The sequence below is a fragment of the Vombatus ursinus genome, unplaced genomic scaffold (assembly GCF_900497805.2).
Source record: "Vombatus ursinus unplaced genomic scaffold, bare-nosed wombat genome assembly UNPS02014870.1, whole genome shotgun sequence".
In the NCBI taxonomy this organism is placed as follows: Eukaryota; Metazoa; Chordata; class Mammalia; order Diprotodontia; family Vombatidae; genus Vombatus; species Vombatus ursinus.
Window position 1 is genome coordinate 10,290,140 of NW_020954648.1, and position 16,845 is coordinate 10,306,984.

A 16,845-nucleotide genomic window follows, 5' to 3' on the forward strand; every position below is an offset into this window, starting at 1 on the left:
AATGATGAAACAGAACAGGCTGCCCATCACTGGAAGTATTCAAGCAGAGACTGGATGCTTCAGGTAGGGAATTGGATTCCTGAGGATGACTAAGCCCTTGTATACAATCCATTCAAACTGGAAGACCACATATTTTAACCTACATATTAGGAATAAAGAAAGCTCCCCAACTACTAAAAAGGTTTTTAAAATCATAGATTTAGAGACCCTAAGCCCAGTGGGAAAGAAACTTGTGGAACTAATTATAAATAGGCTGAAGATACAAACAAGCTTAAGAGTTCAGACAAATCCATTAATGATGAATCCATAGACAGGTAGGTTAGAGGGATACTTAAGGGTCAACCCAGAGGTTGCTCTAAACAACAACTACTAGTAGTAGTAGTAGCAATAGTGGTAGTAGTTCTTTGGATGGAAAAATGTATGCCTAAAACACTTTTAAATTTAATCTGCATTATTTACATTTTCTCCATCACTCTCTTAAATCTAGTCAATTCAAACAACAACAATAAATTAAGCCCTGATTTGTAGTTTGTTGATATCCAAAGTGTCTGTGCTCACACTGAAAATTTAACAATTGCCAGCCTGAGGCGGCCCAGGCACACCCGTGGTCCAACCCCACCTTAGGACGTTGATGTTTGGGAAGGCAAATTACCACATCCTCCTACAGTGTCCCTTGATCAGAGACAACATTATGGTTCGGGTGAACCATAGATCTGACCTAATGTGTCACCTCTTCTAACTTTGTGATTCTGTGATTCTTACATGATAATAGTCCTTTGTTTTCTCCAGTATCAATGAAAGCCAAAGCCAGATGAAAATGGAACATGGGAAACACACAAGCAAAGGGCTTCTCCTTATTAGAAAAAAGAGGCTGGCTCCTAAGATAGAAGCAGCAGTCACAGCAACCTCCCAGTCAGGATCGGAGCTTAGCTTTCGCTGGCCCAACCATTGCTCTGGTGCCTGTTTATATGTGTGATGCAAGCTCACCATTGGTACTAATGGGGTCCTTACCAGCAAAGTTGCTGGGTACTTATGTTACTAACTCATGGCAAGGACCAAAGCAGGCCTGCGGAGCTCAAATGTGAGATAAGAAAGGAGAGAACTGAGAGGAACATTTTCCTATAATGAGTGAAGCATTAGTTTTGGGGTCAAAGGACCCAAGTTAGAATCTGGGCTTTGACACTTAAAACCTGTATAACCCTGGGCAAGTCATTTAACCTCCCTGGGCCTCAGTTTCCTCATGTGTAAAATTCAGGGGGTGGACTAGATGACCTCTAAAAGTTCCACCCAACTCTAATTGCATGATTGTGTAAAGAACCAATTCCTTTAATTTGTCTTGAAACTACATCATTCATGTTTCAAGATATCGTCAGGTTTGTTTTTTGGTGTTTTTTTTTCAAGTCCTATCCATTCTTTTCATGATATCACAGCCTTATAGAATCAAAGGATTCAGAACAAAAAAGAGAACTTGAAAATCACATAGTCCAGCCCTCTCATTTTAAAAATGATATAAGGAACTAGTCCAAGGTCTTTCACAGGTACTTAGTAGCAGAGCACAGGATTCAGCCCCAAGTCCCCTAATTCTAGATCCAATGCTCTTAGGAGGGAGAGAAAATAGTTTTTTGTTAATTGAAAATAAATTAGATTAAATTGAAAATAAATAAATAAATAAATACAGTCCTCTTGATATTATAACACACATAGTACTGCCCCTCCCCACCCTTGTCTGTCAAGGCCAAAGCAACACACTGCTGCACCTGGGATTATTTGGTTGTTTTTCTAAGATTTAAATGCTGCGCTATCAGACATGGTCAATGTTTCCGTTTGTTTTGCTTAATTGTACTTAGCTACGAGAGAGAGTTGTGGGGGAGGGGAGGGGATCTGAAAAGTGACACCAATGTTTTAAAAAGAAAAAAAAAGGCAACGATAAAACACTTTCTAAAAATATAATGGTGAATGCTAAACTCAATGAACAAAAGAACCAGTCCCATCAAGCACATGGTAGAGCTATAATCCAAGCAGCTTCTGCAGGGCATGGGGACCCATCAAAAGGGTGGGGTGCCAGGGTGCCTGGAAGGGAAAAAATTGAAGACTGGGAAGTTGGAGAAAGGTCTTTCTTGAGAAGTCCTATTGAGGGGCCTCCAATGAAGATTTATACCCCTAAATCCATGTCTTTTTTTTTTTTTGAGGCAATTGGGTTAAGTGACTTGCCCAGGGTCACACAGCTAGGTGTCAAGTGTCGGAGGCTGGATTTGAACTCAGGTTCTCCTGAGTCCAGAGCCAGTGCTCTATCCACTGTGCCTTCGAGCTGTCCCCCAAATCCATATCTCAATTGTATTTCCTTTATTTCCTAACAGCCAGGAGAGGCAATAGGAAGCAAAGGGGAAAATTCTAGACTTGGTGTCAGAAGGGTTGGGTTCTTCCACTCTTGGCTTTGCCATTTGCTATCTGTGTGATTTTGGGAAAGTCACTTCATCCCTTAGCTTCCTCATCTGGAAAATGAGGATGTTGTCTAGATCAGGGATTCTTAACTTGGGGTCTATAAACTTATTTTCAAAAAATATTTTGATAACTGAATTAAGAATAATTGGATTCCTTTGTAATCCTACAAGTTATATTTTATGCATTTAAAACATTATTCTGAGACAAGGTCCCTGGGCTTCACCATTCTGCAAAGGGGGCCTTGACACAAGGAGGTTCAGAAACCCTGGTCTGGATGATGCCTCCTCCCTGAAAATCACCTTGAATTCATTTTGAATATTCTTCTATGTGTCCATGTTGTCTGCGCACATAGAAGGTAAGCCCCTGGAAGTCAGAGACTATTTGTTTAATCTTTATCCTTACATCTGTAGCACCTAGCACAGCCCCTGGCATACAGTAGGTGTTTAATAAATGCTTATTGGTTGATCTCTAAGGTCCCTTCTGGGTCTATATAGATTTTCCAAAAGATCATGATTTTATTTTTACTAGACCTACAATTAGATGGGCATAGGGAACTAGACTGAGGTTCTTCCTGCACCAAGGCAGAGCCCCACCTTCCTGCCCTTTGATAGTCTCAGAGAGTTGCCAAGATGCCTGAGCGGTCACTGCCCATAAGCTGTGCCAATGTTCCTTTGGGCCAGCTGAGTACCCTGCACATTCCCAGCCCCAGCCTAAAGCTTCATTATCACCTGGTGAAGTTCAGATTAGGAAGCTATTCCACCAAAGGGATTGTGTAGACAGCTGACCCAGGTCATTCAAGCCAGAGAAAGAAATCTGCTTTGAGACCAGTGTTATCCATCCCACCATGTTGGATAATTGCCGAAGCTATACTCATTTCACTGGGAGCTGTTCTAATGACATATGAAGGAAGCCACCATGCACTCATCCCTCTTCATTATGGATGGCTTGGTAGCCACTTTCTAGCCTGCCTGCTTGGCCACTACGTGGTACAATGGGTAGGATGCTAGACATGGAGTTAGGAAGACCTGAATTTGACTCTTGCCTCTGACACCCCCTAGCTATGTGACCCATGGCAAATCACCTAACCTCTCTGTGCCTCGGTTTCATTATCTATAAAATGGGGACAATAATAGCACCTAACTTCCCATGGTTGTTGTGAGGATCAAATGAGTTAACATACATAAAGCACTTTGTAAACCTCACAGTGCTATATAAGTTATTATTATTATTATTATCATCATCATCATTATTATCATCAGCATCAGAAGACCTGATTCCTGGGTCTGCCAGATACTACCCAATCAACCTTCAGCAGGTCACTGAATCTCCTAAAGCCTCCATTTCCTCCTCTGTAAAATGGGGATAATAACCATATTGGACCTGTATGACTTCACAGGATAGTTGTGAAGATCAAATGAGGTCATTTTTAAGTATAAAGTGATCTAGAAATGTTACATTATTGACTATTGTTTATCACTATTATTTGCTGTAAATAGACTACACAGTCCCTACAGAAGAGGGTGGGGCACAGAGAGGAGGATTACTGCTCCACTTCTCCAGTCAGTATTAGGCTTACAAGGCAGCAGATCCAGTGGGAGGATCAAAGCAGAATAGAAAGAGCCCAGACCAAGAGTCAAGACACCAAGTTGGAGTTCCACCTCGCAGCCTACTAGCTGCATAACCTTGGGCAAGTCACTGTTCTGGGCCTGAGATTCAATACAATGGGGGATGCAGTGAACTGGAGAAGGTCCTTTCTGACCCCATAATTCTATAGAAAAATACCAAAATTTCAGGGTAAGATAGTAATGCTAAATAGGACACAGTGGGGATGGGGTGTGGATGAAACAGTTGTGGGCATATATATCTATGTGTGTTCTAGGGAACATATGCTGTGAATGCACTGACCACACCCAGGTTCTATTCTTGCCTCGTGTCCTGCCCACAATACTTCCAGTATTTCCCGTCTTAGGCCAATTGACTCACTGGTACAAGGCTGAACAGAGTTACTTTTCCCTCCTTTTCCCCTAAGAAGGCTCCAGCATGTAGTCCTGAGTAAATGTCAAGTACAAGAATATTAATATAAAAATGTAGTTCAACAAATATAGTCCAACTCCATTCAAGCCTTACTCTCAGCCATCACGGTATCATGGAGGTGACCCTAGAAGATTCTTGAAGATTGTGCCAGCAAAGGGTACACTCTGACAGGTGCTACCAAGCTGGAAAGGCTTCTAGTATGGGCCAGGGACAGGCTGTATATCTATCATCAGAAGACCAGTTTAGCTAAGTTTGTCACCAGGTTGGCTGTAGGGCAATGATTTTTTTTTTTTTTGGTACAGATCAAAGACCATCCCTTAGACCAAAGAGGGTTTCAATTTATGCTAGTGAAGGAGTACTAACAACAACAAAATCACGAGCGTTTAAAGCACCAAAACAAGTGTCAGCAGACACATTTGAGAGGCACAGCCCCGCCTGCATGGATAGAACTGGCCACTGAGATGGGAAGACGCAGGTTCAGATCCCATCTTTGACACTTCCTAGATGTGTGACTCCAGGCAAGTCTCAGAAAGAAACTTTCTAAGACAAGATATTACAGAGTAATTCTTGATGTCTATGGAGAGAGGGAGTTCCTTTGCTGAATGTTCCTTATACCAATGAAATCAAAGGTACAGATCAAAGAAAGCCCCACAAAAAAACCTATCATTGATATGGTGGTTTGTAAATGCTATTTCAGAATGCATAATGGCAAAGTAAACAGAGAGGTGGCCTCAAGACCCGCCTCTAATACATATTGACTATGCGCCCCTAGACAGGTCACTAAACTTTGGTGTACCCCCAGCAAGTGTCTAAAACTATCAGTTGTAGAGAAGGTGCCAGCCTGCATTGGTAGAAGCATTTTTCAGACCTGGGAATTCCATATAACAAGGAAATCCCTATCCCTGTATCATTTTATCATCACAGTATCCCTATGAGATATAGATAGATAGAAATAGATATGTGTGTATACACACATACACATATATATACTATGTGTATATATACATATGTGTATATACATACACAAACATATACATACACACATACATGGTAAATGTTATTACTTCCTTATTCAGATAAGGAAACTGAGCTTCAGCTACAGACAGGGTAAGTAATATGCCCAGCTGCTAAGGAGTTGAGTTGAGGAGAGAATGGGGTACTCAGGTTGACTGGCACTCTGTTCTTTGATGTACTCTTGCTGCCCTCTGCTGGCAGAACCTATACATGAAGCTTTTGTCACCAGCTCTTCCAAAAGGAGAAAGAGCCCAGAAGAGACAAAGTAAGTTATGGTGATTTGTGAACAGCCCTCCCTTCTGCTTCCCTCCTGTGCTGGCCCCTCTCCTGTCTGCAAAGACTAGATCATATGCATTTGGATTGCATTTACATGTGCAAATTTATGGCATTTGCATTTGCAAATTTATAGACCGGTTCAAATGCATTTAGATCATAGAAGCCTCGAGTTGGAAGAGCCCTTTAGAGATCATTTGCTCCATGCTGTTTCATTCATTGGAAATGCATTTATTAAGGGCCTACTATGTGCCGTGCATGGTGCTAGGTATGCAAAAGATAAAAATTAAATAATTCCTGCCCTCTCTGTCTGGGGAGACCATATGTACCCATGTAAATATATACAAAATAAATAAAAACAATGGTACACCATTGGAGCCAGCTCCTACTATTTGAGAGCCAATTGCTAAATTTTCAGTGAGAGCATTTATACCTCAGACATAGACGATGCTACAAATCAGGGTTTGTTTTATTGTTTATTGATTGTAAAAAAAAAAAGTAATGGAGAACAGAACATGTGAATAATGCAGATTAAACATGAAAGTGTGATGTGTGTACTTTTCTTTCTTTTTTTATTGGAGAGCCTGTTGTGAAATATTTACTAGCATGTTCCTTAATACAATGTAATTTTTGAGCTTACATGCTATTTAGGGGAAACAACATTTATACAGATAAATAAATACAAAATACATATAAAGTAATTTGGGGTAGAGGCAGAGTACTGGCAAATTGGGAGATCAGGATCCATTTCATGTAGAAAGTGACAATTAGGGGCAGCTAAGTGGCAGTGAATAGAGCACCGGCCCTGGAGTCAAGAGGACCTGAGTTCAAATCCAGCCTCAGACACTTAACACGTCCTAGCTGTGTGACCTTGGGCAAGTCACTTAACCTCAATTGCCTAACTCCACCCCAAAAAAAGTGACAATTAAGCTGAGACTTCAGGGAAAGCTAGAGATTCTAAAAGGCAGAAGTGAAGAGGGAATGTATTCTAGGCGTGTACAAAGGTATGGCGATGGGAAATGGTACAACAGTTTGACTGAACTACCCAGAGAAGGAATATTACAACATCCTAGAAATGCGGTCTTCTAGCCTGTGCCTGAAGAGGTTAAGCGACTTTTTCCAGGGTCACATGGCTAATGAGTGGCAGGGACAAGATTTGAACTCAGATCTTCCTGAATCCAATCCCAGCACTACAATCTACCATGTCTAGGTTCACATCTATTGCTAGAGTAAAGCCAGAACTCATACTTAGATCTACTGACAACACTTCCATTGCTTTTTCCAATACACCATGTTGTTTGCCTGGGTTTCACAGGGATCCCATTATGACCCAGAGATTTCTTTTTTATCTAACGTTTTAAATCAACAAAAATCTATGTTTTCTCCTACCTTTGTAACCAATAAGCAAAACAAATCTCCACATTGACCATATTGAAAAAAATAGTTGTGAATCTGCAGTGAGTCTGCTACCTCTCTTTTAGGAGGTGGGGACAAGGTTTCAGCATGAGTCCTTTGCAATCATGATGACCCAGAGATTTTTTTGTTTATTTGTTTTGGTTTGGTTTGGTTTTGACCCAGAGATTTTTAAGCTCCAGGTGACAGCCAGCTTGTTTTGAGCAACACTGAATACAATGTAATTCTAGTATAGGAAAACTGTCCATAGACTGTCCTGTTGAGATTTGTGTTATATTTGCTTGTAAGTAGAGAAGTTTTATTTAAACATCTGTGCTTAGATTCCAACTTGAAAAAATATGAAAAAGCTAAGAATTGTTGAAATCATCTGAACACAGCTTTTTCTTGTTTCTTTCTTGTAGACTATCCCCAAATTCTGCACACTGGAAGAAGAATTACCCTACCTGGACATGGTGATTGCAGAGACCTTGAGGATGTACCCACCAGCTTTTAGGTAGGCTAAATCTAATAAGAGGAAATTCAATGAGGCTAAATGTAAAGTCTTATACTTGAGTTTCAAAAAAAAATTATTTCAGAAGTGTAAGGTCAGATCAAAAATTTCTGGGAAAAGATCTGGGGGTTTTATTGGACTGCAAACCATAAGTCAGTAGTATGATAAGACAACTAAAATAACTAAAACAATCTTGAGCTCTTTTTTTTTCTTCAGGAATATGGCAATGGAAGTCTTACTGTACTTACTGTACAGGGTAGACCTGGTCAGATACTGCATCTTCGCTATTATTTTCCATTTTAAAGAAGGAGTTGATGGGAGGGCAACCAGACTGGGGTAGGACTTGAGGCTCATGGCATATGAGGATTGGTGGAAGGAATTGCCATTGAAGTTTATCAAGGAGAAGAGAGTATTCAGGGCAATCATAAGAGATGTCTTCAAGTAGTGGAAGAGCTTTCACTGCGAAGAGTGATTAGATTGGTTTCTCTCAGCCCCAGAGGGCAAAACTAGGAGCAGTGGGTGGAATGAGAACAGAAAATTTGGGCTTGACATAAGTCAAAAATTTCCTAACAATTAGGCTATCCAAGAATAGAATGGGCTGCCTTGGGAAGTCATGGTTTCTTCCATAATGGAAGTCTTCAAGCAAAGACTTGGTAACCACTTTTTGGGATATGTTGTATATGGGGTTCTTTTTCAGGAAGGAGTTGAACTAGTCAGCCATTGAAGACCCTTCCCATTCTGAAATTCTGTGAATCTTTAAAAAAAATTTTTTTTAAAGAAATTCTGTGGTTCTGTGGACTTGACTACCATTTCCCTTCCCTGGTCATGTATAACACTTACTGTCTGTTTGTGTTGTTGTTGTTGGGTAGTTTCAGTAGTCTGACTCTCCATGACCCATTTGGGGTTTTCTTGACAAAGATACTGAAGTGGTTTGTCATTTCCTTCTCCAGGGGATTAAGGCAAACAGAGAGGTTAAGTGACTTGCTGAGGGTTGCACAGCTAGTAAATGTCTGAAACCACATCTGAATTCCGGTCTTCTTGACTCCAGGACCAGCACTCTGAGCCATCTACCTGCCCAGTTACCACTCAAGCTGCCACTTTTTGATGATTCTCTTTTCATGTATATGTCTTATTTCCCCAACTGTCCTCTCTCCCTTGAAGTGTAGAAACAGTGTCTTATATTTGGTGGTGTAAGCTCCCACAAACACAGATTGTGCCTCACACAACACTTCATGTATAGTAAGCCCTCGATAAATGTTTGCTAACAGATGGATTTCTCTCTAAGTCAATAAGTAACGGGTTAGGGGGGAATGGTACAGAATAGTAAAATAGAAAGTATTAGATTTTGGAGTCAGGAGACCTATGTTCAAATTGCAGATCCACTATTTAATCACTGCCAGTATAATCATAGAATCATCGATTTGGGGCTGGGAGGGATCTTAGAGGTAGGTCTTTGAGTCCAACCACTCTCATTTACATATGAGGAAACTGAGACCCAGAGAGACTACAGAGTTATACAGCTAGTAAAGTGTCTGAGGCAAGATTCAAACTTAGGTCTTCTTAAACTTTAAAGGCCAACACTCTATCCACTATACCACACTTCACCTCTGAGTCTCTTTCCTCATCAATAAAATAGAGATATTAATACTTAACAGTGTATTTAACAGCATAGGGCTGAGGGCTTTGTTCTTGGGTTCCAACATTCTGATTCTTCTCCCACTAAGAACTTTCTACTTAGCAGCTACCATCCCTAAGTCTATAGCATAACAACCTTATCAAGGGCCCCTCCACCCAAGTCCCACGCATGGTACCTCTTTCACAGGCCTAACTCTCCCACCCTGACCCCATGAAGAATCAAGAATTAAATGGCCCTCTCTCCCAGAATGCCACTTTCCCCTTACCCAGGCTTTTTCACTGCTAGGCTCATTGCTCTTACCCTCATTTAAAGGCCCCCTTCTCGTTCCTCAATTAAAGTCTTTCTCTGATTCTTTATCATGCTATGACATTAACAGGGAGTGGGGGAACAGGGGTAAATGGAAAGTGGGAGGGCGAAGGGAAGGGGTACTCTCTCCTCTCCAGAAATCCCTGTTCATCTCTTCCTTCAGCTCAAAACTTACCCCTCCAAGAAGTTTGCCTAATCCCAGGTCCCATATAAATCACACCCATCCTTTACTGAGGTAGGTTAGTGTAAGGACAAACAGGGAAAGTATAAGAAGACAAGGACATCTGAATCTTAAGTCTTTCTGGGGACGCCATTTATTAGCTTTGTGACCTTGGCTCAGTTCCTTAACCTGTCTAAATCTCAGCTTCCTCGTCTATGAAACTGTGCTAATAATACTCGCGCTACATCTCTGAGGGCTGTTAGGATGAAATGAGATCATGGACACTAAGAATGCATTTGCCACAAGTGGCTATATAAATTGATTCTATATTGTGCCTCAGTACTTATTAGCTGAAATATCATTTCATATTCTATTCTGGAACTTTTTCATATGTTACTTTGTAATTTAATTCAGTAGATTTGATCCAACAAGCCCCTTCTATGAGTAAGACAAGATGGTAGGTGCTGGGTGATGCAAAGGCAAAAATGAGAGTCCCTGCCTTCAGGGAGCTTACTCTCTCCTGGGTAGCATGGTCAACAAAGGTTTGATGGGTCTTTGCTTAATCTCCACCAATTGAAAGTAGGTGCTTAGAAGGCAGGAGCTGGTGTTCTAATGCTTCTCTCAGATTTCCCCCAATAAGTGGCTCTTGGAGTGAACAAAGAAGTGATCAGATTCAGGGCTAAGTAAACCGGAGTAAGACAAACTGATTTAATTACATGCCATATGTTCAACTCAGCACTTTAAGGAATTAATTTTCCAGACATGAACATCATTAAGATGTACTGTTTGCCTTTTTTTTTTTAAAGAGGGGATTATACAAACTTGAAGATACTTTTCTGAACAGCTTTTCAAATGGATAATAGCAAGTAAAATGTTGCTGTTCTCCCTGAATGTTCATCATCTAGCAGCAGGTACTGTAAAATCCTTCACTGTAGCATCTGCTTTGTTATTCTATGGCTTGGATCATGTTACATCATGCAGAAGAAAGATTAGACTGGTTCTGCTTGACCCCAGAAGGGCAATTCACTCTTGCAGCTTGTTCATCATGGAATATTCCCCTCCCCGACCCCCTTCCATTGGTAAGCTCCTGCCTGAGCCTCCATTTTGTGGACAAGCCCAGGCCTGCCTGCCTTCATTGCCCTCCTGTCCCGATTTTTTACTTTCTCCTCCCTTTTACTTTTCCCCTCCCTTCTCTTCCTTCTTTTCAGCCCCCTTTTGGGTGTTTCCTCCCCTTACTAGGACGTAAACTGGAAGGCTGGGCCACCTTGCTTTTTGTTTGTGTTTGCACCTCCAGCGCTTAGCCCATGGAAAGCGCTTAATAACTGCTTCTTCCTTCCTAATAGGTGGGAGCAACAAGGAGGGCAGATTTCCGTTGGATATAAGGAAAAACTTCCTAATAAGTACAGTGGTCCCCAAACAAAGGGGATTCATATTCAAATTTATAGAGAAAATTGAATCAAATAGTCTCAGATATCTCTTTCAAGTCAGATTCTATGATTCCTCTTTGAACATGGGAAAGAGATAATGTGTTATCGTGGATAAAGCACTGGACTTGGAATCTGGAACGTCTGGGTTTGAGTCTTGCCTCAGACACTCTCTAGCTGTGTGACTCTGGGCAGGTCAAATCACCTGGGTCTCAATTTCCTCTTGTTGTTATTTAGTCATTTTTCAGTCACATCCAACTCCTTGTAAACCCATTTGGGGTTTTCTTGGCAAAGATACTGGAGTAATTTGCCATTTCCTTCTCCAGCTCATTTTACAGATGAGGAAACTGAGGCAAACAGGGTTAAGTGACTTGCCCAGGATCACACAGCTAACAAGTATCTGAGAGCAGATTTGAACTCAGGTCTTTCTAATTCTGGGACTATCCACTGCGCCACCTAGCTGCCCCTAATTTCCTCTTAGGATCATAAGATTGGAACAAGAAGAGATCTCAAAGGCCATGTAGTCCAAATCAGTCTCAATCTCTCTCTCTCTGTCTCTCTCTCTCACACACATACACACACACACACACACACACACACACACACACACACACACACACAAAACCTGAAGCCCAGAATGGTTAAGTGATTTTCCCCAAGGTCACTCAGGTAGTGTTGGAGATAGTTGTTGAACTCAGGTCTTCTGACTCTACTGGACCAAACAAATAGGAATAATAATGATAACATCTACCTCACAGGGTTATCATGAGAATATCAAATGAGACAATGTCTTTAAAGAGCTTTGCAAACCTTAATATACAAACCTTATATACATGACAGCTATTACTACTATAACTAATATTATTCAATACCACCTCTTTCCTATGAGAATACAGAACACCTATAACATAGGCTTTATCCACATGCCCCTGATGCTGGCAATAAATGGGGATCATTTCAATTAAAAGATCTGTTTCGTGAGGCACAGCGTTCAAATTGATCTCATTTAGTATTTTTATTTAAGATGTACAACTCACTAATGCCAAAAGGTGGCTTGTAAGATAGACTTCTCAAAAGAAAGTCAAACAAGAACCACACAAAGCATGGTGGGTGAGCAAGGGAAAAGGGAATACTAAGACCACGTGCATGATTGATTCATCAGCAACAGGTCATGTCAGTCTAAGCCCATTTCCTTTTTTTAACATGGTTATAAGACTTACTACATGTAGAGAAAATATTGCAGAATACATTTAGAACATATTGTTACTATTAGAAGGATTGTTTGTGTGCGTTTAGAAAGGGAAACAGAGATCACTGGGAGCAAACATAACTTTATCAAGAGCTGGTTAAGCCACACCTCATTTCCTTTTTCATAGGGTTTCTAGGCTTATGGTAACTCAGAGGAATGCCGCAGACACAATCCACCTGGATTGTTTTAAACAAAGCATGATATTCTTGTAGATGAGATGAAGAGATAGGGGTTAGATACTAGTAGTTAAGTGAATTCAAAAGCGTTTGAAAGACTAGACCCAAAGAATAGTTAATCATTAATATCCTCTTAAAGGGAGTGCCACAAGGATCTGTCCTTTGTCCTGTGCTGCTCAATATTTTATCAGTGACTTAGATGAAGGAATAGATGACATGCTTAGCAAATTTGCAGGTGACACAAATGTTAAGTAGAGCTTATCAACTTAGCCTTGGCAGTATTCTAAGGAACAGCTGAGCTGACCCACAGTTACCTTCTGGCTGTTTGGAATGGGCAAGGGGCGCACAAAGGAGTGGATAATATTGAAAAGGAGTAGGTTGAGGCAGATAGCATCCTGAAACTGGAGTTACAAAAGTAAGAGTTCAAATCCTGCCTGGAAATCCTACTATGTGGTATCCATTTTCTCATCTGTAAAACTGGGATACTACTTATTCCCTCCCTCACAGGGCTGTTGGGAGGCACAAATTAGGTAATGTGTGGAAAGTATTTTGCAAACCTTAAAACGTTCTATAAATGCCAGTTATTATCATAATAGCTCTTTTTTTTCCTACAGCTTCAACCAGAAGAATAAGCTTCAGGAAAGTGTGGTCCCCAACATTTTAGGTTAACCAGAATGAAGGGGAGGTTCTCTATTTATGAACAAGGCAGGACTCCCTTGGTTCAAAACTGACTTCTTCCTTAGAAAAGGGGATAGAGATCGCCACTGATCTTCAGATCTGGAAGAGATTGGCATCGGTTCTCAGGAAAGCAAATTTGGATAGGTATGGAGGATACCTGCCTTGGCCAGAAGACGCAGGACTTGTATTTTCTTCTTTTAACCTTTCTCCCCTCTCCCCTATTCTTCCTTTCTCTCTTTCCCTCCCTGTCTCTCTTCATCTCTCTGTCTCTTCCTCCTGCAGAATGGAACAGTTTCTCTCTCCTTCAAAAAGAGAAACAGCCTCTCCTTCCTTCTCTCTCTCCTTTTCCCTTTCCACATGGGAGGTCCAGGAGAGAGATTCATTGCCAATATCCTGAAATGATTGTGTCTTAGATTTTTAAGCTTCTTGCTAAGGATTCTATTCTCCTCACATAGGCATCATTTTAAAAAAATAGATTTATATGTTTGTCCTGAGCTAGTATAATTTCCTGGTAGTTTTTATGTCCTCATTAAAAATTTCCTTGTGTCCTCATTAAATAGTCCCTAATAAATACTTTTCTCACACACAAAATTGTATGTGTTCATTTAAAGAGTTTCACCCTACCAGCAGTTCTACTGACCACTGACAGAAAAGATCCCTTGATGAAGAGTCCTAGCCCTCAACAGTTTCTCAAAGAGAATAATGAAAAATTGTGGGAAGGAAAGGGAGCTAGTGGTATATCAAACTATACTACAAAGTGTTGTTTATTGAGTAGTTTCAGTCATGTCCAACTTTCTGTGACCCCATTTGGGGTTTTCTTGGCAGATACTGGAGTGGTTTGCCATTTCCTTTTCTCTAGCTCATTTTACAGATGAGGAAACTGAGGCAAACAGGGTGAAGTGACTTGACCAGGGTCACACAGCTAGTAAGTATCTGGGGTCAGATTTGAACTCAGGAGGATCAGTCTTCCTGACTTTGGGCTCAGAACTCTAGCCACTTCATCACTTACCTGCCCCAATACTACAAAGTAGTAATCATCAAAACTATGTTGGTACTGACCAAAAGAAAGAAAAGTTGATCAATGAGATAGATTAGGCCAGATGGACTGTTCAAGTGGTTTTTGGTCTATTCCAACCATAATATCACTCTGTTTCTGGCACTTTTGATCTTTACCCAAATGCTTTCCACCATTTTCCCTGTAATCTCATTCTTGAATTTCTTTCCATGAGAATGTCATCTGAATACACAAAGCTACTCTTACACTTCTATTATCCTTTTTTTTTTCCCCTTTTGAATAAGGTGTAGTACACCCTTCCGTAGCCACATTCCAGTCATAGGTTCTATCCAACGTAGTCAGTGATATCTACAAGGCCCAATTTGTCTTCTTGAATTCAGATCTCTAGCTCAAACTCCTTGTCACCCATTCTAAGTATATTTGTATGTACAGATCACAGGTCTCCTTTTGTTTTTATTTTGTCTCCAATGAACTTCTGGGCATCTCTACTTCTTTCTACATAGTAACTGCTGTCTATGGTATTTATTGAAGGATATATCTGGGCAGTTTTCTTCCTCCTCTTTTTTTCAAGGAAAAGTCCTTTTGATTTGGTTTGCAAGACTCCAGGCAAATACATTCTTATCCCCCCCAAAGTTTTATTCATACCTTTTGTTTTTACGTCACAGTTATTATTACTAGGCATAATCCTAACTACCATATAGCTTTCTTTTGTAACCAGCCAACACATTGGCCAAGCCTGACAGTACATACAAATTTCCACACCCATTGTTCCCCACATCTCCAATGAAAAGCAGGAGGTACAATTCTTCACATATCCCCCTGGGGCCAAGATTGGTTATTATAATTACACAGCATCGAATTTTGTGCAAATATATCCTTAACAATCTTCACCAGGTATACTCCATGCCTGACCAGAAGCTTACTATTCCCATCTTTTAAGCTAAACTCAAACAGAAACTTATCTCATAGCCCCTTATTTAATGGACTAGGAGTAATATAGTGGGGAAGGTGTTCAACTAGTTGTATAAAAGATAGCAACAAAGCACGAATGTATAACTTACCTTAGAGGATTACATTTTATAAAGGCAGGGGGTAAATAATCAAAACTCAGTAAAGGTATTTTTGAGGGAGTAGGAGAAGGCAGAGATAATATCCTTTGTTCTAATGACTTAACTTAATACACAGGAAGATAGAGCCATTGAGGGTGTGATGTGCCTTTTGGATTTTTTTCTGTTAAATGGCTGTTTTTTTTAAAACGGGTTTTTGGCAGGTGTTCAGGGTCTAAAAAGGGTCAAGCAAAGCTCAGCATCTGAGATTTTAAAAAGCTAAAGTGCACAGGGCCTAATATACTGCTGAAATGTTGCAGCAACTTGTGGAAATGATCCCAACTTTTCTAGAAGGTTGTGGAGAGACAGGCTTTCCCAGACACGGAGTTTGAGGAAATGCTCAGTCTGATTGCCTCCTAGTCTCCATCTCCAGCTTGTGCTTCCTATGTAAGCATTGTACTCTTTCTACTTGGAGAGCTTTATAGAACCTACAGCAGCAGATCAAGACCCAAGCAGTCAGCCCAGTACTCTGCTTGGCATTACCATCTTTGATTTTATCCCACATACTATTTTTTTCCAGGTAGTAACCAACACAAGGTGCTTGTACTTTGGAGCAAAATATGTGTGTATTTAAAATCCTAGGATTTTAAATGTTGGGGTTTTTTTATCATAACTCTGATTTGTCGAGGGAATGGGGAGTGTGGGGGGGGAGGGAGATATGACCAATAATATACCCATATATCAATTTTTCACTTTACATTAGCTATGTTATAAAAGATATGATTTGGCCTGTGGTTGATTTGCAACTTTTAATTTACTCGATTCTAAATTCATTCATTCATTGAAAAAAAAATTTGTTAAACTCCTAGAATATGCCAAGAACACAGACAAAGTTTGGTCGAGGTATAGTCTTTGCTTCAGTCTAGGAAGAAGATAGGATGAAAACATGGATAACTATAGTACACAAGATTATATAGGTGCCTTAACAACATACGAAACAAAATGTTATGTGAGGTCTATTTAGAAATTATTATTATTATTACCAACATCAAAGCATGATTCTTGAAGGTGACAGCATCTGATCTGGGGGTTAATGAACGGGTAGAAATTTATCAGGTGAAGGCAAGGTGGGAGGACATTTCTGGCACTGGTAATAGTATCAAATAAGACACAAGGACTCCAGTTTAGCTGGAGCACAGGGTAAATGGAAGGCAGTAAATAATTTGGAATAATTCAGTCAGTAAACATTTATTAAGCACTTCCTATGTGTCAGGCACTATGCTAAGCTCTGGAGATACAGAGAAAGATAAAAAACAGTCCCTGCTCTCAAGGAGCTCATGGTCTGATATTCACCGACAACATGCAAACAACTATGTACAAATAAGCTATATACAAGATAAATTAGAGATTATCAAGAGAAGGAAGGTGTTAAAATTAAGGGGGATCAGGAAAGACTTTACTGTAGAAAATGGGTTTTTAACTGGTACTT

General features: G+C 40.3%; 1 protein-coding gene across 2 annotated transcripts in view; it reads left to right on the plus strand.

Annotated features, from left to right (window-relative positions):
- The window catches only part of TBXAS1 (thromboxane A synthase 1), a 231,123-nt gene that overhangs the window by 209,363 nt on the left and 4,915 nt on the right, over positions 1-16,845 (plus strand). For both annotated transcript variants that reach the window (XM_027842282.1, XM_027842283.1), the window contains one exon: positions 7,578-7,669. In XM_027842282.1, the coding sequence (XP_027698083.1) occupies positions 7,578-7,669 (92 nt within the window). The remainder of the gene's footprint in view (positions 1-7,577; positions 7,670-16,845) is intronic.